The 19348-nt window shown below is 35.0% G+C and overlaps 1 protein-coding gene across 2 annotated transcripts in view; it reads right to left on the bottom strand.

Moving 5' to 3' along the window:
- The window catches only part of VPS50 (VPS50 subunit of EARP/GARPII complex), an 81715-nt gene that overhangs the window by 37689 nt on the left and 24678 nt on the right, over positions 1–19348 (bottom strand). For both annotated transcript variants that reach the window (XM_038127226.1, XM_038127227.1), the window contains exons 11-18: positions 17268–17366; positions 14212–14352; positions 10967–11102; positions 7276–7373; positions 6487–6581; positions 5747–5845; positions 2410–2500; positions 698–874 (exon numbers count right to left, since the gene is read on the bottom strand). In XM_038127226.1, the coding sequence (XP_037983154.1) occupies positions 698–874; positions 2410–2500; positions 5747–5845; positions 6487–6581; positions 7276–7373; positions 10967–11102; positions 14212–14352; positions 17268–17366 (936 nt within the window). The remainder of the gene's footprint in view (positions 1–697; positions 875–2409; positions 2501–5746; positions 5846–6486; positions 6582–7275; positions 7374–10966; positions 11103–14211; positions 14353–17267; positions 17367–19348) is intronic.

Here is a 19348-nt window from a genome sequence, read left to right as displayed (position 1 = left end):
GTTCTTGGGATGTTATCCAGCCTCAGTAGCACAAGTTAAGCCCAAGAAAACATCATTCATGAAAGGGATAAACAATAACAAAAGCTTAAACAAAAGCATGATAATGCAGCATTTAAGAGAACAGTACAAAGTTTTACATTGAAACACATTTGATCACTGATACATTTTGACAGGCTTCTGAAAAAAAAACCCACACAGTTATTGTTCAGCTTTATAGAAGAACCCACAATAAAGAGAGTGTCCTGAGCATTTCAATTACAACTAAAAATTATGTAACAAACATCAGAAAATCCACGGCAAATCACATAGGAGTGAACAGATACAACAAAAGGAGCAACCCACAATGATTCTTTCCTATGAAGCCGGAAAGCAAGTCCTAAAATGATAAAATTCCACAAAGAAAGCTGACTTAAACCCCTAGAAAAATATTAATTTAGGTGGAACACATCTTGCTAACCTTCAGGAATGCCTGACTCCAGTGGGAAAAAAGTACTGATCCAGTACAAAACAAACTGAACTTTAAACAGGATGCCTGGCTTTCTGGCACTTTTAAAAGCAAAGCAGCACAGTACTGCAGGCAACAGATTCTTGTACTAAGACACTTTAGCATCATTGCCTCACAAAATAAATCATCATTTACTGAGAGCACTATTTGCTTTTTTCTTTTTTGCTTTTTTTTCCCTGAAACACTCCATACCCCATTGGAAGCTAAGACGTCTTCTGTCTCATCATCTTTGCTGTCAGCCTGAATTTCGAAGGGGTTTCCTCCGGCGCAGAACTGCTCAAACAGCGTCACCGTCGATGAGACTGCAGAGGCGGGCTGCTTACTCGGTGACACGGATGGGGAGCGTGACTGCTCCATGAATTTAAATTCCTACCAACAGAAATAAATTACGTTTTCATCAGGAATTTTCAATATTATTATGACTGCAGTTCCATAAAAACAAAGGATAACAACAAACTTGTGGACAATTAACTTTTAGCCAAAGTGTGCTGCTTATTTAAACATGTTTTTCACGCTGGCTCAAGTTAACCTTGAAAGTGACAACCTTATGCTGCTTGTCTTTGTACTTTTAGAAGTTTTCTCCTACAACAAGCAATACATCTGCATTCTGAAGGCATTTACTGTCCAAAACTAGGTGAAAACTAATTGTGGTTTTCATTTCACAGAAATAAGGAGATAAAAAAATACTTAAATTCTATCCCAAAATGCAGTTTTCCTTTACCCAAGTTACCTAGTAGTTTACTAAAGCTGAAATTTTCTTGTTGATATTTTATTTTTAAAAAGTTGTCAAGATTTTTTACTTCTCAAACCCAATGCAGTTTCTGATCAATGGGTGAGTACAAAAACTTTTGCAAGTGTATGGACCAAGCAGGATCCAAAAGGCATGATTTTTTTACTTTTTTTTCCTAACAAAACACAACTTATCTCAGATGACACACTATTTTTACCTATTAAATTCTATCTATGGATATTCATAATGGTAAAATGTACATTTTCATTTAACTAAAGGTTCAAAGATTAAAACACATGCAGCTAAAAGGACTACAATGTTAGATTTCTCTTTGCTTAAACAAATCAGTAACTTTCTGCCATTTTCTGCTGCTCCAGTCCCATGAGCAGTATGTATGGATTTATAATCCCATTTCTTTATTAAAAATATTATTTATTTTGCTGCTGGATGCTGCTGAGGGTCCTCCCTCCCCTTCCCTCCATACTTTTAGTGACCCCATAGCCTATTGCTTACTTCTACAGTTAACTCCACGGAGGTTGCAAAATGATCTTGCTTAACATTGCTGTGGTAAAACATTTCTGAACTTCAGTTACAGCTTTAATCACAGCCACCATGTTTTATTTGGCAAAACAAGTTAATTTCATCCACCACATGCTAAAAATCAAAAAAATCACTTCAGATGATTAGAAGGTGAGTACAGTAATTACTTGCTTTCAGTTGGACTTCACCACAGAAGAGTATTTTTTTTCCTGTCCAAATGAGGCGTTATGACCTATGTTTCCAGAAACAGATGCCAAGTTGGTACAAGCTAGTGAGTGCTCATGCAACTACTTTCAGGCACTCAAGTTTTAGCATCTTACTGTCAGATAAATAACTTAGAAATTAAAAACAGACTTATTAACGGTACATTAAAACAGGAAAATTAAAGGCCAACATTATGCTTACAACTCTAGCATCTTCCATAAAAACCTCTGTCTGCCTGAAACAGAAACACTACTCTTTCAAAACGATTTGACTCCTAAGTTTCTAATATCATGAAGTAAAACTGAGGAGCTTTTAGAAGCCACTAAAAGCATTTGTACAGTAGTTAATGGATCTTACTACTTCTTGGAACACCACAACTCTTAGTTATTGAAGTATTAATACATTTGTATATTTTATCCATAGAACGTACATGAAGCTGCAAAATACTAAAGCTTGATTTAACAGGACAAAGTTCCCAGGTCTCATTCTCCAAAAACATTCTTAGTTCTTCAAGACGGGTTCTGAAACACAAATGAATACTCTTAATTGGCAGAAAGAGTAAATCACAACGCTGGCAATTACTTCATTTCAGCAGTGAAAAACTCCTTCTAAAACTGTACAAAAAGTTACACTTTAAAACAAGTATTTAAGCAATTCTTCTAACCAACAAACCACCAAAAGCTATGCCTACCAAAACAGTGTATTTTTTATGACATCTATGGAGAAAGATATTCTTTGAGACTATCTCCAAAATTTGTTAAACTAATTTTTTTAGTCAAAACCATTACAAATAATAGAGGGACACCTACAATTATCCAAAAATACTGGATCTTTTTCCTCTGTAAACTGTAGAAAGCAATATAATATATACAAACACTCCACTAACAGCACAACAGCTTCTGAGAGCCCACATAAGACAGGTGCTTCTTTCAAACACACTGAAGTGGAAAGAAATCATATTCTACAGACATCTCAACCTTTCAAAGAAAAAACTTAAATGGCTATTAGTCTCTAATTTTCTTCATAGCTTAGTTTTACTTTGGTATCAATATAGTAATATGGAAAAGTAATCAAGCCATCACATCTCTGCATTTCTTCTGTTGTTTTTAAACACTAGAAAAGCCTCCACGCTGTCGTAAGCAGAAACATCTTTGATAAAGAGAAAGAATTTGCCATTTACATTTGTAAATGGAACATATAGGAAAAGACAGCAATGAATGCTTTTTGGGATCACATTGCTCTATCTTTTCCTCTTAATATAGGGCATATTGCTTTGTTTAACAAGTAACAGTTGGTAAATTATGCACTGGATTTCTAATTAGGCAATAAAATAGGCTAGGAATACCACAACTTCAATAATGAACTACAACCACCACTAAAATTAAAATTTGCTTGCCACAATGAGATAAGCAATGTGTTGAATTGTGACTACAGTTTGCTGTGTTAATTTAAATTCCCAAGTTAAATACAAATAGACTTTAAGTGCTATTTTCAGGGCATTGAGTACCCATAGCTTGCAGATCTTCTCACAGTACAGCCAGCAGAAAAAACAGAGAAAGATGCTGTGAAAACCAGCATTAGAGATTAAAAGTCTTTGTAAGGGAGACTGAAGCAAAAGAGTCATAGAAAAGCAACCATTTAAAAACCACACAGCAGGTTTTATAGCATTTTAAACATGAAACCAAGGCTCTGACAGAGTACTTTAACAAATGCTTTTAATTTTCACAAGCAAATGTGTCTAGAAAGGGGAATGCATGAAGACCTAATGCATTCATTATCTGAAAAGTTTAAGTGATCAGACACACCTTTTTACAAGTGTATCAGTACAAAAAGCAAATTGCATTTCAAAAATCATCTTATTAATGCTCTTTGCCAAAAGCCCATTCTAATTTATCAGAACAATCAACTTGCACTCAAAAAAGGCTTCCTGTATGCTCTAGTACTACGTTCTCTTCTATGTTTTTTGAATCACACAGCCAATTCCTTTCAATATTTTCTCTATGTTGGCAGTTCTCCATGACACCACACTGCCCAGGAGGCCACATATGTCAAACTACACAAAGAACTGATTACTCCTGGACTCTAAGCATTTCAGCTCTGTGTAGCTTTCATGTACTAATGAATCCTTAAAAGCACTACTGCTTTTCTTTCCCACCCTCCAATTAAAAACCCAAGAGAACTGAAAACCACATCAGCTTGATCTGAAAAGGCAAGATTCTTAGAGCTTTATATAAAAAAAACCTAGGGGATATAGCTGTGAGACAGCGTTTTTATGTTTTTCCTTCTGAGAATGAAAACATCAGCCAATTAATCTTCACAATACCCATGCAGCATAAAACACATAGAAAGTATTAAAAGGTTTAATATAATTTAATTAATGTCAATAAATATTTGATTTTATTTTCACGAGAATTACATTCCCTTAAAAAACACAAGTTATTACAAAAAATTACTATTTCTATACATATTCCAGCAGTGTTCCTTAACCTGTATTTTACTCAAAGATAATTCAGAAAATTAGCCTATGATTACTTAAACTGTTAAACATACACAGAACTGTAACAGTCAAAATTATATTTACTTAACCCTACAGGGCACTATGTGATAAGTCAGTGTAGTAAAAGGTAGACCAAAACCAGATCATGAAATTCTGTCTAGGGTTCAGAAAAATTTCAAGAAATAAAAATAGGTGGCATCTCCTGACAAGAGATAATGTGGATCTGATTAAGGCTCAGGTTTTTCAGACAACTGGAACTGAGGTCTTCATCAAATGACAAGAAAGAATTCCTCACTACAAACTACCAAACCTGGAAGAAATTCCAAACCACATTCTCATCTTCTGAATTTAGGCACTGTTTCATGTTCTCCTGCCCTAATTTTCATACTTCATGGACTTCAGGCAGAAAGTCTCAGACTTTTCAAATGGCTCTGGATGTATTAGCCGTATGACAGCTCCCAAACAAGAGGACAACAGATCAAGACTAGGAAAGTAAGCATTTCCTGGAACATGGAAGGCTGTATTTCTTCTCATATCTTCCTAGTTATTACACCCAGAAAAAACATAATGCTAGACAACTAGAATTAAAAAGTTGTCAATCCCTCAAACCAAAACATTTCTAAAATCAAGACAACTAAAACAAACAAACAGAAAGATATGTCTTTATGCTGTTATAACCATTTTTAATATCTGAGTCCAGAGTTCGCCTGTCCATGGCAACATATGACTGGCCTCATGTGATATGACAATAAAGCTCAATGAAATGTAATTACATCCTGCCAACAAACCAGCCGTGAAGACATGACTCAAAAGGATGGACTCAATTCTAAATATGTTACTTGATTCAAGACAGAACTGCATATTGAAAAAACACTTCATGATCATACATGATGAGTCTTCTTAAGCAATAGCATAGAAAAAGAAGACACAATTTTGCTACAAAGTATGGACTTCGGAGGCATTCCTTCTCAGGATGCCAGGAGACAAGAGGCAACCTAAAAAACTACTGAAATTCTACATTAAAAAGTTGTTCATCTTTATCTGATTTGCCTGCTGCAAAACTACAGTTTTCCACAAACACAACGGAAGCGAAGGCTTCTCTATCCTCTCCCCTTCTCCAGGGCTCAGAGCCTTATTCTCACCAGGAAATACACTCTACAGTCAACCTCAATGCAGGAACATTATGCAGTGGAATTCCTTTGGAAAGCAATTTGTTTACCCAACAACAAGAAATGTCACTAGTCATCTACTGCACATATAATAGTCTCACCTGTGGTATGTTTTGAAATAGTTAACGCTTTGTTTTCTGATAGATTCTTGCAAAACTTCAGACTTACTGCCACAAAATTCTTCTCCAACCTGCATCAGCCTAAAGTAATAAAACAAAGTTTAGACATATTTATGTATTTGTTAATACTGCTGTTCCAACTGTGAGTGTAGATGTATCTTAACACAGACCAGATGTATCCAAGCACAGAGCACCAATGTTACATTACAATGTTATGGTTGCATTCCACAAAAGTCCTTGTCTCATTTTCCTTCAAATCCTATCACTGTGTGCCATACACACAGAGACAAAGGACCATAAGCAAAATAAGTGTATTTTTGAGAGCCTGTTACACAGGGCAAGCTGTCAGTTCAGTCTCAATCTGTCATTTTATTACCAAAACAGAAGGATATAATATTGTACAGGTTGGCAGTACTACAGTATTTTTCTGCTTGACTCAGACTCCCCTTAAAAGCTCTTAGAAAAAATATTGCTAGACCTGCACATACCATATGTTAAACGGAGACAATATTGAAATCATATCACACTTACAGCAAAGCAGTTCATGCTATCTCTCCTAAATACATCCTCATAAACCGTCACATATAGAAGAATTGCTCTTCAAGCTATCAGCACATTTGAATGAAATTGGCATCAAAATGCAAATATCAGCCTTAATCAATATCTTATCAGAGTTCATTTGTGGACATGTACTTAAAGGTCTTACAAACACACCAGCATACCTGCTGATAACATCAAGAACAAATATGAAGTCATCGTATTTGAAGTTAGAAAGATCTGTTCCCAGAAGATATGTTTTCACTTTCAGTTGAACATCCTACAAAACACAAACAAGTTTTTGTATACTTAATACACTGAAGACAAAAAGTGAAGGTTTGGATGCCTGGTTCATTAACATTTGTTGGCTGCTTGCCTTAAAAATTCTTTTTTTTGAAATTTAGAATAGAAGTCCATTTTCTGTAACATGGGTAATTTCTCTAAAACAATTTTACAATCAGTTTCTTTAGCACTCTATAAAACAGAGTCAATACTAGATGCTTTATTGTCAATGCAAAAAAAGAACTCAGTTTTTTCATTACACATTTTGGGTGACACTGCACACCAAACTGATCCAGCAATCACACTAGGAATACCATGAAACCAGCTAGGTGCACAAGGCTCCAGATTCTCCAGAGCTATGGTTATACGAGAAATATAAAGCAGTATACAGAGAAAAGCACAGGAGAAGAAAATAGATTGTGTGACAGCACACAGGTTGAAAGAAATGGGATCAGACTAAAAGTATTCTTACTATGTTTTGATATCTTGACCGAGTTTGGAAGCATTGCAACCACTGAGTTGCATTGCAACCACATAGAAATTATATTTCCATGGTCACTTAAAGTCACTTTAAAAAAAAATCTAGAGACATTTCTTTAAGAACATTAGTATAAATATAACCATAATTAATACTGGAGAGGTGGAAGTGGGGGAGTAAATACTTAGAGGGAAACAAAATTCAAAACCCATACCTGCCATATTCGTGAAAGCCCATGCTCCAATTTCTTTTTTACATAGTTGCGGTCAAAACTGTTCTCTTCAGTTCCGATCACATTGTTGCCATCTGAAACTTCAGGTTAAAGGCATTTTAAGTATTGCCAAAAGCTTTGAAAGTTATCCTACATAGAATTACATTTCCCTAGCTCTTGCCGTTTTATTGATTATGCAAACTCCAGAAGAACTACTTTGCTCTAAACTTTTGAACATGTTATTAAATTATGAACTTTAACACTAAGAAAGCTTTGTCTGTAAGCTAGGGATTACAGCAGTGAACATGGAAACATTACCAAGAACTACTGGCAAGTTAGTTGAGTTAGTGTGCCCACAAGGCTGGAACTCAAGAACACAGAACCAGCACAATAACTAGCTAGGATGTAAAAGCTCCAGTACTGTGAATTGAATAACTCCTCAAAATTAAAAAACATAACAAAATACAGTCTGGAATTTGGGTTTATATTAGCGATATTCATTTTTCAAGGCTGCAAATCTGTGTTCAACTTTTTCCTCCGTTAAGACATTGAGATTGCTTTTGCAGGCTAACTGAGAATCTACCGTAATAACTCGAAATGAGATGATGTGCATCATCATCTTATGATTTTGAGTGCAAAATGTTTTATGTGTAAACAAGCCCTAAACTTAATTCCATATTATATCTACTTCGCAGGGCATACAAAAAAATGTTCCTTATGAAAGAAAAATCATAAAACAAGTATTACCCACTGCCTAGATAAATCATCATTTACTAACTGTACCTAAATATGCTCATCTTATAAAAGTAATAATTCTGAAAAATTCATTTTCCTGATCTTCCATGGAAGATTAAATGAAACACAAAAAGAAAGAATCTAAGAATCTATTTTATATGAACAGAATTTATATGAATTTATAAGTGGATTTAATCTTTCCTGGACTATCAAGGAAACAAAACCAGCAATCTTAGCCAGAGCACACTCTTTTTGTGTTTCTTTTTTGAACTTCTGCATACTGAAGACAATGCTAAACAAGTCAGTATCTTTGACCTGTTCTCTAGATTAAGACCATAATCCCTTTACTCCCAAACTGACAATCACGAAGGAATGGTTGGACAGACACTGCAATATAGATGTTATTATTCACTACAAAAATCAATGGAATATTCTCTCTCCGACAGTCTCCCAGTGTTCTTGGTTTATGGCCAGTCATGCTAAGAGGTCTTGTTTCCAGTCTTTTAAGGAACTGCACTGCAGATAATTTCACACATGCAAACACATTAATTTAGGAAAACTTCCTTGAAAATCAAGGACTGCACAAGGGTTTACACATTTTGCATTGAGGAATTTGGAACAGGCAGAGAACACATATATTCATAACTACACATAAAAATAAGGATCAAAATCACACAGGAATTATTATTCTAGATGCCTGATTAACATACAGTGATTCTTCAGGTTTTTCAGTATTTCTCAAAATTCAAAAAGGCAGCTTTCAGCCGTAACAAAAGGTTTTTGTTTAATCCTTGCATAGCAGAGGAAAGCAAAAAAAAGGACTCAATCAATCTCTGTCTTCTAGCTTCACTCTTTGAATACTAAGCAGGTCTTGCACAGAATTTACACAGTACTATAAAAGAAACATTTTGAAAATTAAAATGGTTGAAATTGAATTTACATCCTATATCATTTTTTTTTCTCACTTTTCTTTGAATCTTTTACAGATACTAGAGCTGTAACCAACTTTTACCCCTAGGATTACCTATGTGAAATCAGAAGTTTAAATGCCATAGTGATTATTTTACCACTCACTTTCAGGTCTTCTGTTAAATCACTGTCTCACTAATACATGCAAATTACATCAACATAGTAAATTTCCTGCTATGTGCTGAACCAGGCAAGCCCTCACACAAACCAGTGTGACTTCAAAGACCACTTTGCTTTGAGCAGGGAAGACAATAATTATCTGCACAGGTCCCTTTAAAACTCATTTTCTGTTTGATTCTTTACCAAAAACATAAACAATGTTCTGACCACAACAAACAGTGTAATGGAAAATTTTCCAGTAAGTAGTTCATTTTGAGGGATGAAACCCCATATTACAGCAATTTGCTGTTTACTATACAAACAACAAAACCATGGACTAAGTAGCAGCTCATTAAATATGACACAGAACTCATTTCATGCTATGTTGAAAATTTTAGTTCATTTTATCTTCAGTTTGATTAAACAAGTTCTACATATACTTAATTCTGCCTTTCCAAGGACTTCTTTTGTATAAGTTTCACTACTGAAATATAAGGAGCTTTATAAATAATGTCTTTCAAGTGCAGCTTCTCACTTCCACAGTTGTACTTGTGCCCTAAGATCAAGAGTCCCTTGACACATTTAAGGTACTTTCTAAGAGTGCTGATATTAACTGGGACAATACTGGGACAGCCATGAGTTTCCAAAACCATAAAAGCCAGATATAGTGGTACATCTACTGCTCCAGTCTGTGGGGCTTATTTGAAGAACAACTTCAGCATAATCTCCTGAACTGCCTCCCTGATTCCCTCTGACATACATGCTCATTTAACAGGCATTTTACTCTTTGACTTTACCATATATCACAGCCATCAAATCAGTAAGTATGAAATGAGAATTCCCAGTATAGTTTCAATAATTACTGTAGAATAAGCAATGAGTTTAAAAAACCAACCAGTAGATATTTACAGTCCCTCTGAAATTAAACTGTACTACTAAAATTCCCTTCTGTGTGCTTGATCATTGCTGAGGTATTTGAAAAAGCGATTCAGTAGATCACTACATTTCAGCTGTACATTATAGCTAAGCCGAATCTCCAGAAAATTAAAAACTGAGTGACAGAGGGTTAGTAGTAAACATACCAAAATACTCTGGCATGCATTTAAAAGCAATGTGTCTAAAATTATGCATCTGACTGTATAGATTACTTTATTAGGCTTAATGGCTCCTGTAGAATGCTTTAGAGTGCAGATTGTTTTCATGCCTAAGGATGTCACAAGTACTGACTCTAAGGGGAACTAGTTTTGTAAGTGCATATGTGGCTGAATTAGGAGTCTGCTGTGACCATTTTTCCATGAAGTAAGTTCTTTATGGTACCTGCTTGATTTTACATCTGCAAAAACCACAGCAAAATGGACACAAGAGAAGAAAATGTAACTATTTATTTAAACTGTAAATGTAAATATTATTGAGAATGGGCAATTCAGTCAAAACTCTAGAATCTTTCTTCACACTACACTGCAAAAGCAAATATTTCAACTCTGAATTTTACATCTGATACAGCTATAAAAATTTTCAACTCAAGTAATAGCTTCAACTCAAAAAACAGCTCCAGTAATCCAAAATATTTTTTTTTTACTAAAACTTAATTTTTATTATCTTTTTTTAAGATTCCACACAATAGGGGAAGGACATTTCCCCTAAGCACTGTTTAAAATAAAATCATTTATATCTTCAAGATTGGCACATATAAATATTCATTAAAAAATTAATCTTATACTCAAAAGTAAAAAAAATCCAATGAGTGCTTTAGTCCTTACTGCACACTATCAGCAAAGATGCTGAAGGCACTGGGTCAAGACCACAAAGATACCAACACATAAATTAATAACTTGAGCACAAGAACAGTTATTTCCAAGTATCAGAAGTTTTGTTTCCAGAGGTTTCTTACCAGAAGACACAACTGCTGCCTCGTCTTGGTCATGGTTCTCATGCCACTGCATCGTTCGGTAGTAACTGAGCATGACTTCCCAGAGGGCTTTGCAGAGATCAGCAAGGCATGGAATGTAGCTGTCTGATGTAATGTGCTACAGAACAACAAACAGCATTGAGAAACTTCGAAATTGTGCTCATTTTTTGCTGCAGCAACACAAAGCATAAGAAACTCTTCAAATTCATACAGCTGAGCTGACATACATCAGTTTCATTTTCAATTGTATGTTAACAAGTGACAGATTCCTGATTTTGGTCAACTAATCAAATGCTGTCCAAAAGTACAAAGTGTTTTTGTCAGCATCTCTTTCATTTTCTCAATTGGCCTGTATGTCAACTATCTCTTACATTTATTTTACAGTGACAGAGACACAGAAGTAAGGCTATCTCACTATCAGAGGATGCAGCCACCCCTGTGTGTCAGCTCAAGGGCACAGACTTTCGTGTCCTTGAAAGAGAAGCCTTCCTGGCAAATACCCCATTGGGTTGAATGATCTTTAAAGTAGTCGTTAAAAAAAAAAAAAAAAAACCTTGCTGATTCAGCAATTTTCTCTACTAACTTATCAGGAAATTTAATTCTTACTGTATCTCAGGGCTTTTAATATCCAAAGTCTAAAGTTTTCTTGTGCAAACCACTATACTTGAAGACATACTGACTTACAGGTGGACATGAAGAAAGGATTACTTACTAAATACCAAACTAATTCAATTTAAACTAAGGAAACAACTGAATTTCTTTGAACTTATACTAGAATAAAGAAAATCAAAACTTGAGACTGAAGCAGCAAAGCTTTGCCCTGCTCCAGAAATATTCTAAAAGAGAGAACATGTAAAAGCATGGCATACTGCTAAGAAAAGAAAGACTCAACAATGAATCAATAACTCAGAGTAGACAGGCACTAACTTTCATAAAGGCTTAAGAATTTCTGAAAACATTACTCTTTTTTAAAAGATTCACATTATTATAATAATCAGTATCTGACTTCCAAAAAAGATACAAACAAAACAAAGAAAAAAGCCACTACAGTCCCCCACTGCCCATGTATAATGGAAATAAGCTAGATGAATTCAATTTGACAGATTTTTACAAACACACAGCAGCATAACTGCCTAAAAGGAATTCTTCAATTTTATACGACTTCCCTTGCTTAATTAGAGTACTCCATAACCCTTTACATGTTAAGGGCATCCTGGCTTAACAGCATAGGCAGCCTGAAGAGGGCTCTCATTTGAACTAAACAAAGAGAAAGAGGGCTCATATTTCAGTCTTGAACAATTTATTCCTCAACAACTGAATGCATGAGATGAAAACTTGTTGCTTTTTCTACAGGAAGTTAGAAATTGAATTGCTATGATAGCTCATCTTATTCAGCACCCTGATTCCACAAATGCATTACAATAGGCAACAACCAACACTGAACAGCATGGTAAGAAACCAAAATTTCCCATCTGCAGCCTGTCCCTAAATATCTAATGGTTGCCAAGATAATAATGAAAAATTTAAAAAGTAAATTTCAATGCAATTGCAGCAATATTCACAGTAGAATAAAGTCCCAACATCTGAGTACCTTCATTTATACTGAATGCCAGCTATTTCAGGGTCACGTTAACTTAAGCATCATTTCATTAAGACTTTGCATAAGTAAAGACGAACAGAAATAATGAGGTAATAATTCTGTAACCATGCAGTTAAAGCCACCCTCTTTCTGTGTATTACAAAATGTGGTATTTCCAAGTACCTGAAAAATCGTTCCACACACTCAAGTATAAACAGCAACACACAACCTGGATTTTAGAACTGGTTAGAAGCAGTTCAGTAGTAGTTTGTAAGTGTAAATAAGTGGGCTTAGTATCATTAGTATTAGCAAGGAATGAGAAATAAACTGAAGGACTTACTTATAAGGCAAAAAAATTTTAAAAAAAGAAAAGCCTGGAAGAATAGTTCATTAGAAACTAAGAATCAAAACTAAAACCACACTCTGCTTATAGCAGAAAGATGAAAGGACTGCAGTGTGGAGAACAAAGATCAGGGTTTGATGGCTTTCTGCAACGACAATTCATCTCAGTGAAGTGGAAATACCAACTATCCAAAAACTTACTCATTATATTCATGAATACTTAAGTCAATTATTCCCACTAAATTTATTTTGCTTATCACACTTTTATTTATATGAAGGCTCTTAGCTAATGTAAACTTTTTAAGTCAAAGAGGCACCTCTTTAAATTAAATGGTTCACAATGCAGATGTGCTGATTACTAGCAGCAGCTACATGATCCCAGGAGAAAAGAGAAGTGAAAGAACAGAAAACGGATCAGAATATGAACTTTAATCTCCTTGTGACTGTATTTCAATTTAATAAATTGCAACTGATGGGGTGCGTCCTTAAGTTGATGAAGTATGATGAGGGCTTCTTCTGTGACTGAAACAAACATCCCAAAGAACATTCAAGATAGAAACATAATTTCAAATTGTAATTCAACATTAGAACCATCTAAAATACCGCATATTCTTCTTCCCCATCACTAAATTTTTAGAAAATTTCTCAGGGTGTAACAATAAAATCCCAAGTGAAAAAATTAAAAGAGTGAATTAAAAAATGCTACATTCATTCTAAAAACATTACAAAGTATGCTAGAAACTGCACTTAAAATTTGCAATAGAGGAATATATATGTATATTCCCAGCCCATGATCTGCCTACCATCAGGCTTTCTCATCTCAATATTATAGCTGTCCCTTATCCTGGTATCAAAAGTGCAAAATTAAATGTGAGAATGAAAAGTGAATGATACAAAGTCAGGAATAATGGGAAGACACCAATTAAATAAGAATCTTTACAAGAATTCTTACTGAAATGCAGTATCAGAGAAATTGTGAATACTACCTAAATGAACTGGAATGAAGTTCAAAGATAACAGTTATTCCAATAACTAGTATATCATACTGAAGACACACACATTCGGAAATGTTGGTCTTTGTTTGTTAGATGGAGTGCACAAAAACTCCAAGGTGCTAAGACTTAGTGCAATCAAAATCACCATTAAGTTATGAGTAACAAATATCTCATATAGTCATAAGCTGTATTAAGAAACTAGAGTAGCTACAGGGTTAACAAGTGAGTTCCTACTGACAAAAGGTACACCTACAACACTAGGTTGGAAAAAAATCAGATTAAAACAATACATATATGCAAGATTTACATACTGTACAGAGGTCTTTGTACTGTAACTTCTGGAACTTGGTGTCTGTGTTTCCTGCACACAGCTCCACATATCCAAGGACTACTTGAAATACAGTGTTGTGAATGGCTTGGGTGAAGTGCATATGTAACTGGTCCATTGCTGTCTGAAAGAAATAGAGTAACATAAAACCAATCAAGAAAATTCAATTTGTCATACGCCATCATCTTTTAACATACATTTTTTTCAGTACTGAACACTTGTAAGCATGTCCTCCAATCTCTATCTCAAAAATACCTGACACAGATCTTGTTAATATTACAATATGGTCACATATAAGAGTTCAGGTATTGCAAGTAAAATCAGTTTCCTCTGCCATCTTCCCTCTGTAATATACCTTTTTTTGGTACACTGTCACTAGTAAATATTAATATAATATAGCTAATTATAGAATTTACTCACTCATTTACCCTCCTCCCAATCATTGATAATGTGTCAAAAATAAATTAGTTGAGATCCATGCTCTCTCTCCCACTGGAAACACTGCCAACTAAATCAAAAATATTTCCTTTGCAATCATTAAAATTAAAAGCACAGAGTCTTCATCCACTTGCCAGAGTGAAGAACCCAAACTACAACTAAACATTACAGAAAGGCATGCGCATCATATGAATAAGTTTCCTATAAAACTCCTCTTTTTGGTAGGAAAAAAAGACATTTGTTTTAAAATAAAAAAAATACCTTTTCCAGGAAAAAGTAACATGTACTAAGGACTAAGGACTATGTAACATACTAGTTTTGCCATAATCATGTCTGAGTTTCAGGTCAGGATGCTTCCCAAGTGTTCCTGTTCTTAATAAATTGTATGTATCATTATTCCATTTCAGAAACTTAATTTTCTCACTGTTTTCACATACATGTAATCAGCAGATTTGAAAGTGCTCAGTTTTATTACTTCCTATTTGACATTTTTAGTTACCAACAAGAGCTGAGAACTCAATCACTCCACAAGAAATGAAGAAGACATTCTGCTTAAATCCTACTGAAAACAGCCCATCTCCTATAGCTAGTCCTAACTTGAATGAGCTGAAGATAACAGAATGACAAATTAAATAATGAAAAGTACTGAAGACACTGAAGTTCCTCGACATTTTGTTTCCTGAGAAGAGGTCAATAAGGGAGAGATTTGAATAAAAATGCAACAAAATTATTTTCAGGACAAGATCAAAATATATACTTTACTAGTAATAAAACAATACCAAAACCAAATCACTATATAATGGAACAAAACCATGCAGCAACAAATAAGACTTTTGTTTTCTCAGAAACTTCATTTCTCTCCAACAAATATCTGCCTTTCTCAACATGTCATGTACTTGACATACAGTGAATGCATTGTATCTATTTTGTTCAGTAAATAAGAAACTGAATACAGTGCAGTAAAAAAAATGAAAAGTCTAAATAATCTTCTCTCCTGATTTTAAGTTGCAGTCTTTAGGCATTCCAATAGTTCTGCACATTAACAAAGTATGGGAAGATAAATCCATTTCTATCCTATTGCAGAGCTGCATTGGTTTCACAGTCAAGCCAGAAAAAAAAGAACCCAACTTTACTAGAATAGTTCTAATTAGAAAGAAGCAAAACAAACAAAAATTTAAAACAAACACAAGAAGAGCAATCTTATATCAGATATTCTCCTGAAAACTGAAAAGAGCATTAAAAAGCCAAGTATAATTAAAAATGATTGAGGTTCTTGTCCTGTCTTCACCAGGGGACCTGTGCTTTGACTTGAGCTTTAGCAACTAAAGCTTTCTGGGGGAATCTCTTCCCCAAGTAAATCAATCCCTGTTACACTGGCACCACCACACTCAGCCTGTATTATGAGCACTGATCACTGACAAAATATGCCTCCAAGGCTTTCATGTCTCCTTATCCCCCTTACTTCACATGACCTAGAAATTAGCTCTCATACTTCACACCTTCTTAAGGAAACTGATTAATTGTCTTCTCAGAGAAACCAATACAAAGCCTCTAAGGCAGTGCACCAAACAGAAGAGAACTCCATCCTATGGGAGAACCTAGGTCTACTCTTATATACACAGAAAGTGCTCTAGGCACACACAGATGTAACTTTCAGGACATGTTGACAGTTTGTGTTTGACATGCCGTGGGATGTACTTTACTGCAAAAATCTATCTCCTCACATGTTCCATTGTTGTCACGTTAACAGTACAATATAAAATGGAAATACTCAAGGCAGAGGCAGTGCACAACCCAGAAAAAACAAACCTAGCTGTAAAAAATAGTATTCACATGACCAAATAGAATGAATAGTGCAAACAGCAGTATAAACAGAGCTAAAATATGCAACTGTTACTCTTATAACCTGTCCAAAAAAACTACACGTTGCAGTAACACACAGCTTACCTTTAGCAAGTACTCTTAAATTATATGAGCATTATAAAAACCTTTGTATACATATACTTGGCAAGATCCATCACCATTAGTGTGCTGGTTTTGGCTGGCATTGAGTTCATTTTCTTCACAGCACCGGGTATGGGCATGGGGCTGCGTTTTTGATTGGTGCTGCAAACAGTGTTGATAAATCAGGAATGTTTTGGCCATTGCTGAGCACGGCTTACATAGGGTCAAGGTCTTTTGTGCTTCTCACCCCAACCCTCCAGAGTGGGCTGGGGGTGCACAAGGAGTTGGGAGGAGACACAGCCAGGACAGCTGACCCCTACTGACTAAAGGGATATTCCATAACATGTGTTGTCATGCTTAGTAATAAAAGCTGGGGCAAGAAGAAAGAACAGGGGGATGTTTGGAGTGATGAAGTTTGTCTTCACAAGTCACTGTTACACATGATGGAGTCCTGCTGTCCTAGGGACGACTGAACACCTTGCTGCCCTCTGACTTTGCCATCGCACCAAGAGGAGAAAGTGAGCAGCTGTGTGGGGCTTAGCTGCCACCTGGGATTAAACCATAACAACTAGGAAAATAAATTCCCATCACAGTATTCAAAGCTTCATGCTGTGACATGACTATTCTTTGTAACTTCCTCAGAAGGTAAGTACTAACCTGTGTTTTTCCAAGCAGCCTATAAGCCTGCTGAACCTTTGTATAATGATTGATATCAAAATTCTTGCATATTTTGGAAAGCGCTACGTCCAGTTGTTCCTAAAAAACGGAAGAAAAAATGCATTAAACACTACAAAAAAAACCAGGCCAAGTAATACATTACTTAAACAACAGCAAGAGAGGAAGATGTTTATTTAAACAGTGTGACAATTATGGTTGTACAGTAACCAAGACTGCATGTGACTGGACTGTTCTGAGGTGCTTAAGTGTTAGTTCTCACAGTGTAAGTACTTCAGTGTCAACCAAGGAGTTCCACCACTCCCAAGAACAAGCAAGAACACTGCAGTCAAATTCAAAGCGATGTTTACTTTGAGAAGGCCAGGAACATCAATATGGGAGAGCTGGGATTTCTAAGCTGGTCTACTTCCACCCCTAAGAAAAACCAGATCTGGGGGTTTCAGTTCAATCAATTCCATTACAGATTTCTTAAACCTCTGACTGCATCTCTTAAATGGAACTAACACTGTTTGAATTACAAGTTCATTGGCAAGACAGCCATTTATAGAATACTACATCAGCACAACAAACAGTACCTGAGAGAGTCAAAAAAAAAGGAGACACACAAACACAGGTTCTGCCCGCAGAGCTGTGTCTGAGCATACTGAACAGCTCTGCAAAAAATGAATTTCACCTACTATGTAAACTAAGTGAAAACAAAAACTTCAATAGGATCATGTATTTAATGACTAATAAAGCTTTCAAGAATTTGACTGTGTAGCTTAATAACATAATTCTCATGTAGACACTAATATATTCAGATACACAACCCAATCCTAATTTTTTTCAAACAACAATGCAAAAAAATAAAACCGGAATGAATCAATAACATAATATACACAGTTAACAAATATTTTCTTTCCTTGCTAGATATTAAAACCATTTCAATTCTTATTATTTAATGATCTTGCAATACAGTCTTGCTCTTAAAAAATAGAAACCACAGTAGATGGGTGTTTAGTCTGTTATGTACTTTTACTTAATCCATTGGAAAATTTCCATGAATTACATCATTAGCTACAAAATATTTTTGATGCTAATCCCAGGTGGGGGTTCATTGTACTTTCTTCCCTAAGCCAAATGGTAAAAGGACCAGTAACCTAAAGATTCAGAATTTCTCTAAAACATTATTCAGCAATTTGAATTTCAGACATATACAGATTTTTTTTAAAAAAATTCCTTTTCCTGTTTCTTGCAGAACACCTATACAAAGCAAAAAACTGGCATATCAAACTGCCCATGAATGGAGCTATTAAACAGAGAACATTAAACTTTTCTCTTACATTTTTCAATAGTTCCTTCCACTAAAGCCATCTTGTATTTGTAAAAGCCATTATATCATCATTTGTAACTTAGTATAAAAGACCTATATTAAAACCTAAATTTAAAAAAATATTTTAAAAAAAGGAAAAAGGAATGCACTTAAATAGAGGCACTCAATTATTGAAGAGACTCATTATGGAATTTCTAACTAGAAGAATATTATTGCATATTAATTAGACCATGTATTTTTCAGCAATCCATGGACCCAGGATGACTTATGTTTCTTCCATATGCACAGACATAACTCCAGTATATAAGATATTTTCACAGGAAGAATGTAAGGTATTTTTATAAATTCACAAGTAATAAATAAAAATATTGAACGTGATTATTTAGTTAGCTGTGAATTGCTTTCACCAACCAATATGGCACATTTTATCATATTTTGATAAGAACAGAATTTGCTCTTCAAAGCTGTTACTGGAAGGAAGTAAAAATACAGCATCCTTTTAAGCAACATCAGATTTTGCTCACAAGGAAAAAGTGAGTGCTCACTCTCACATGGCCTGTGTTAATGCAGGAAGAAAACAATCACTCCACCAACTTTTGTGAACCAGACAAGCTCTGAATAAAGCACTGTCAGAGAAAAACTAAAGGAACAAAAAAAGCTTTGCATAAAAGCTGAAGTACAAAGACAAAAGTGAAGGAAGTTGACAAAATTTTAATTTTACAGGGAATAACAAGGAATGATAAAACATGTG

This window comes from Motacilla alba, chromosome 2 (assembly GCF_015832195.1).
Source record: "Motacilla alba alba isolate MOTALB_02 chromosome 2, Motacilla_alba_V1.0_pri, whole genome shotgun sequence".
Taxonomy (NCBI): Eukaryota; Metazoa; Chordata; class Aves; order Passeriformes; family Motacillidae; genus Motacilla; species Motacilla alba.
The sequence above is the reverse complement of the archived record's forward strand: the minus strand, read 5'-3'. Positions and strand labels throughout refer to the sequence as shown.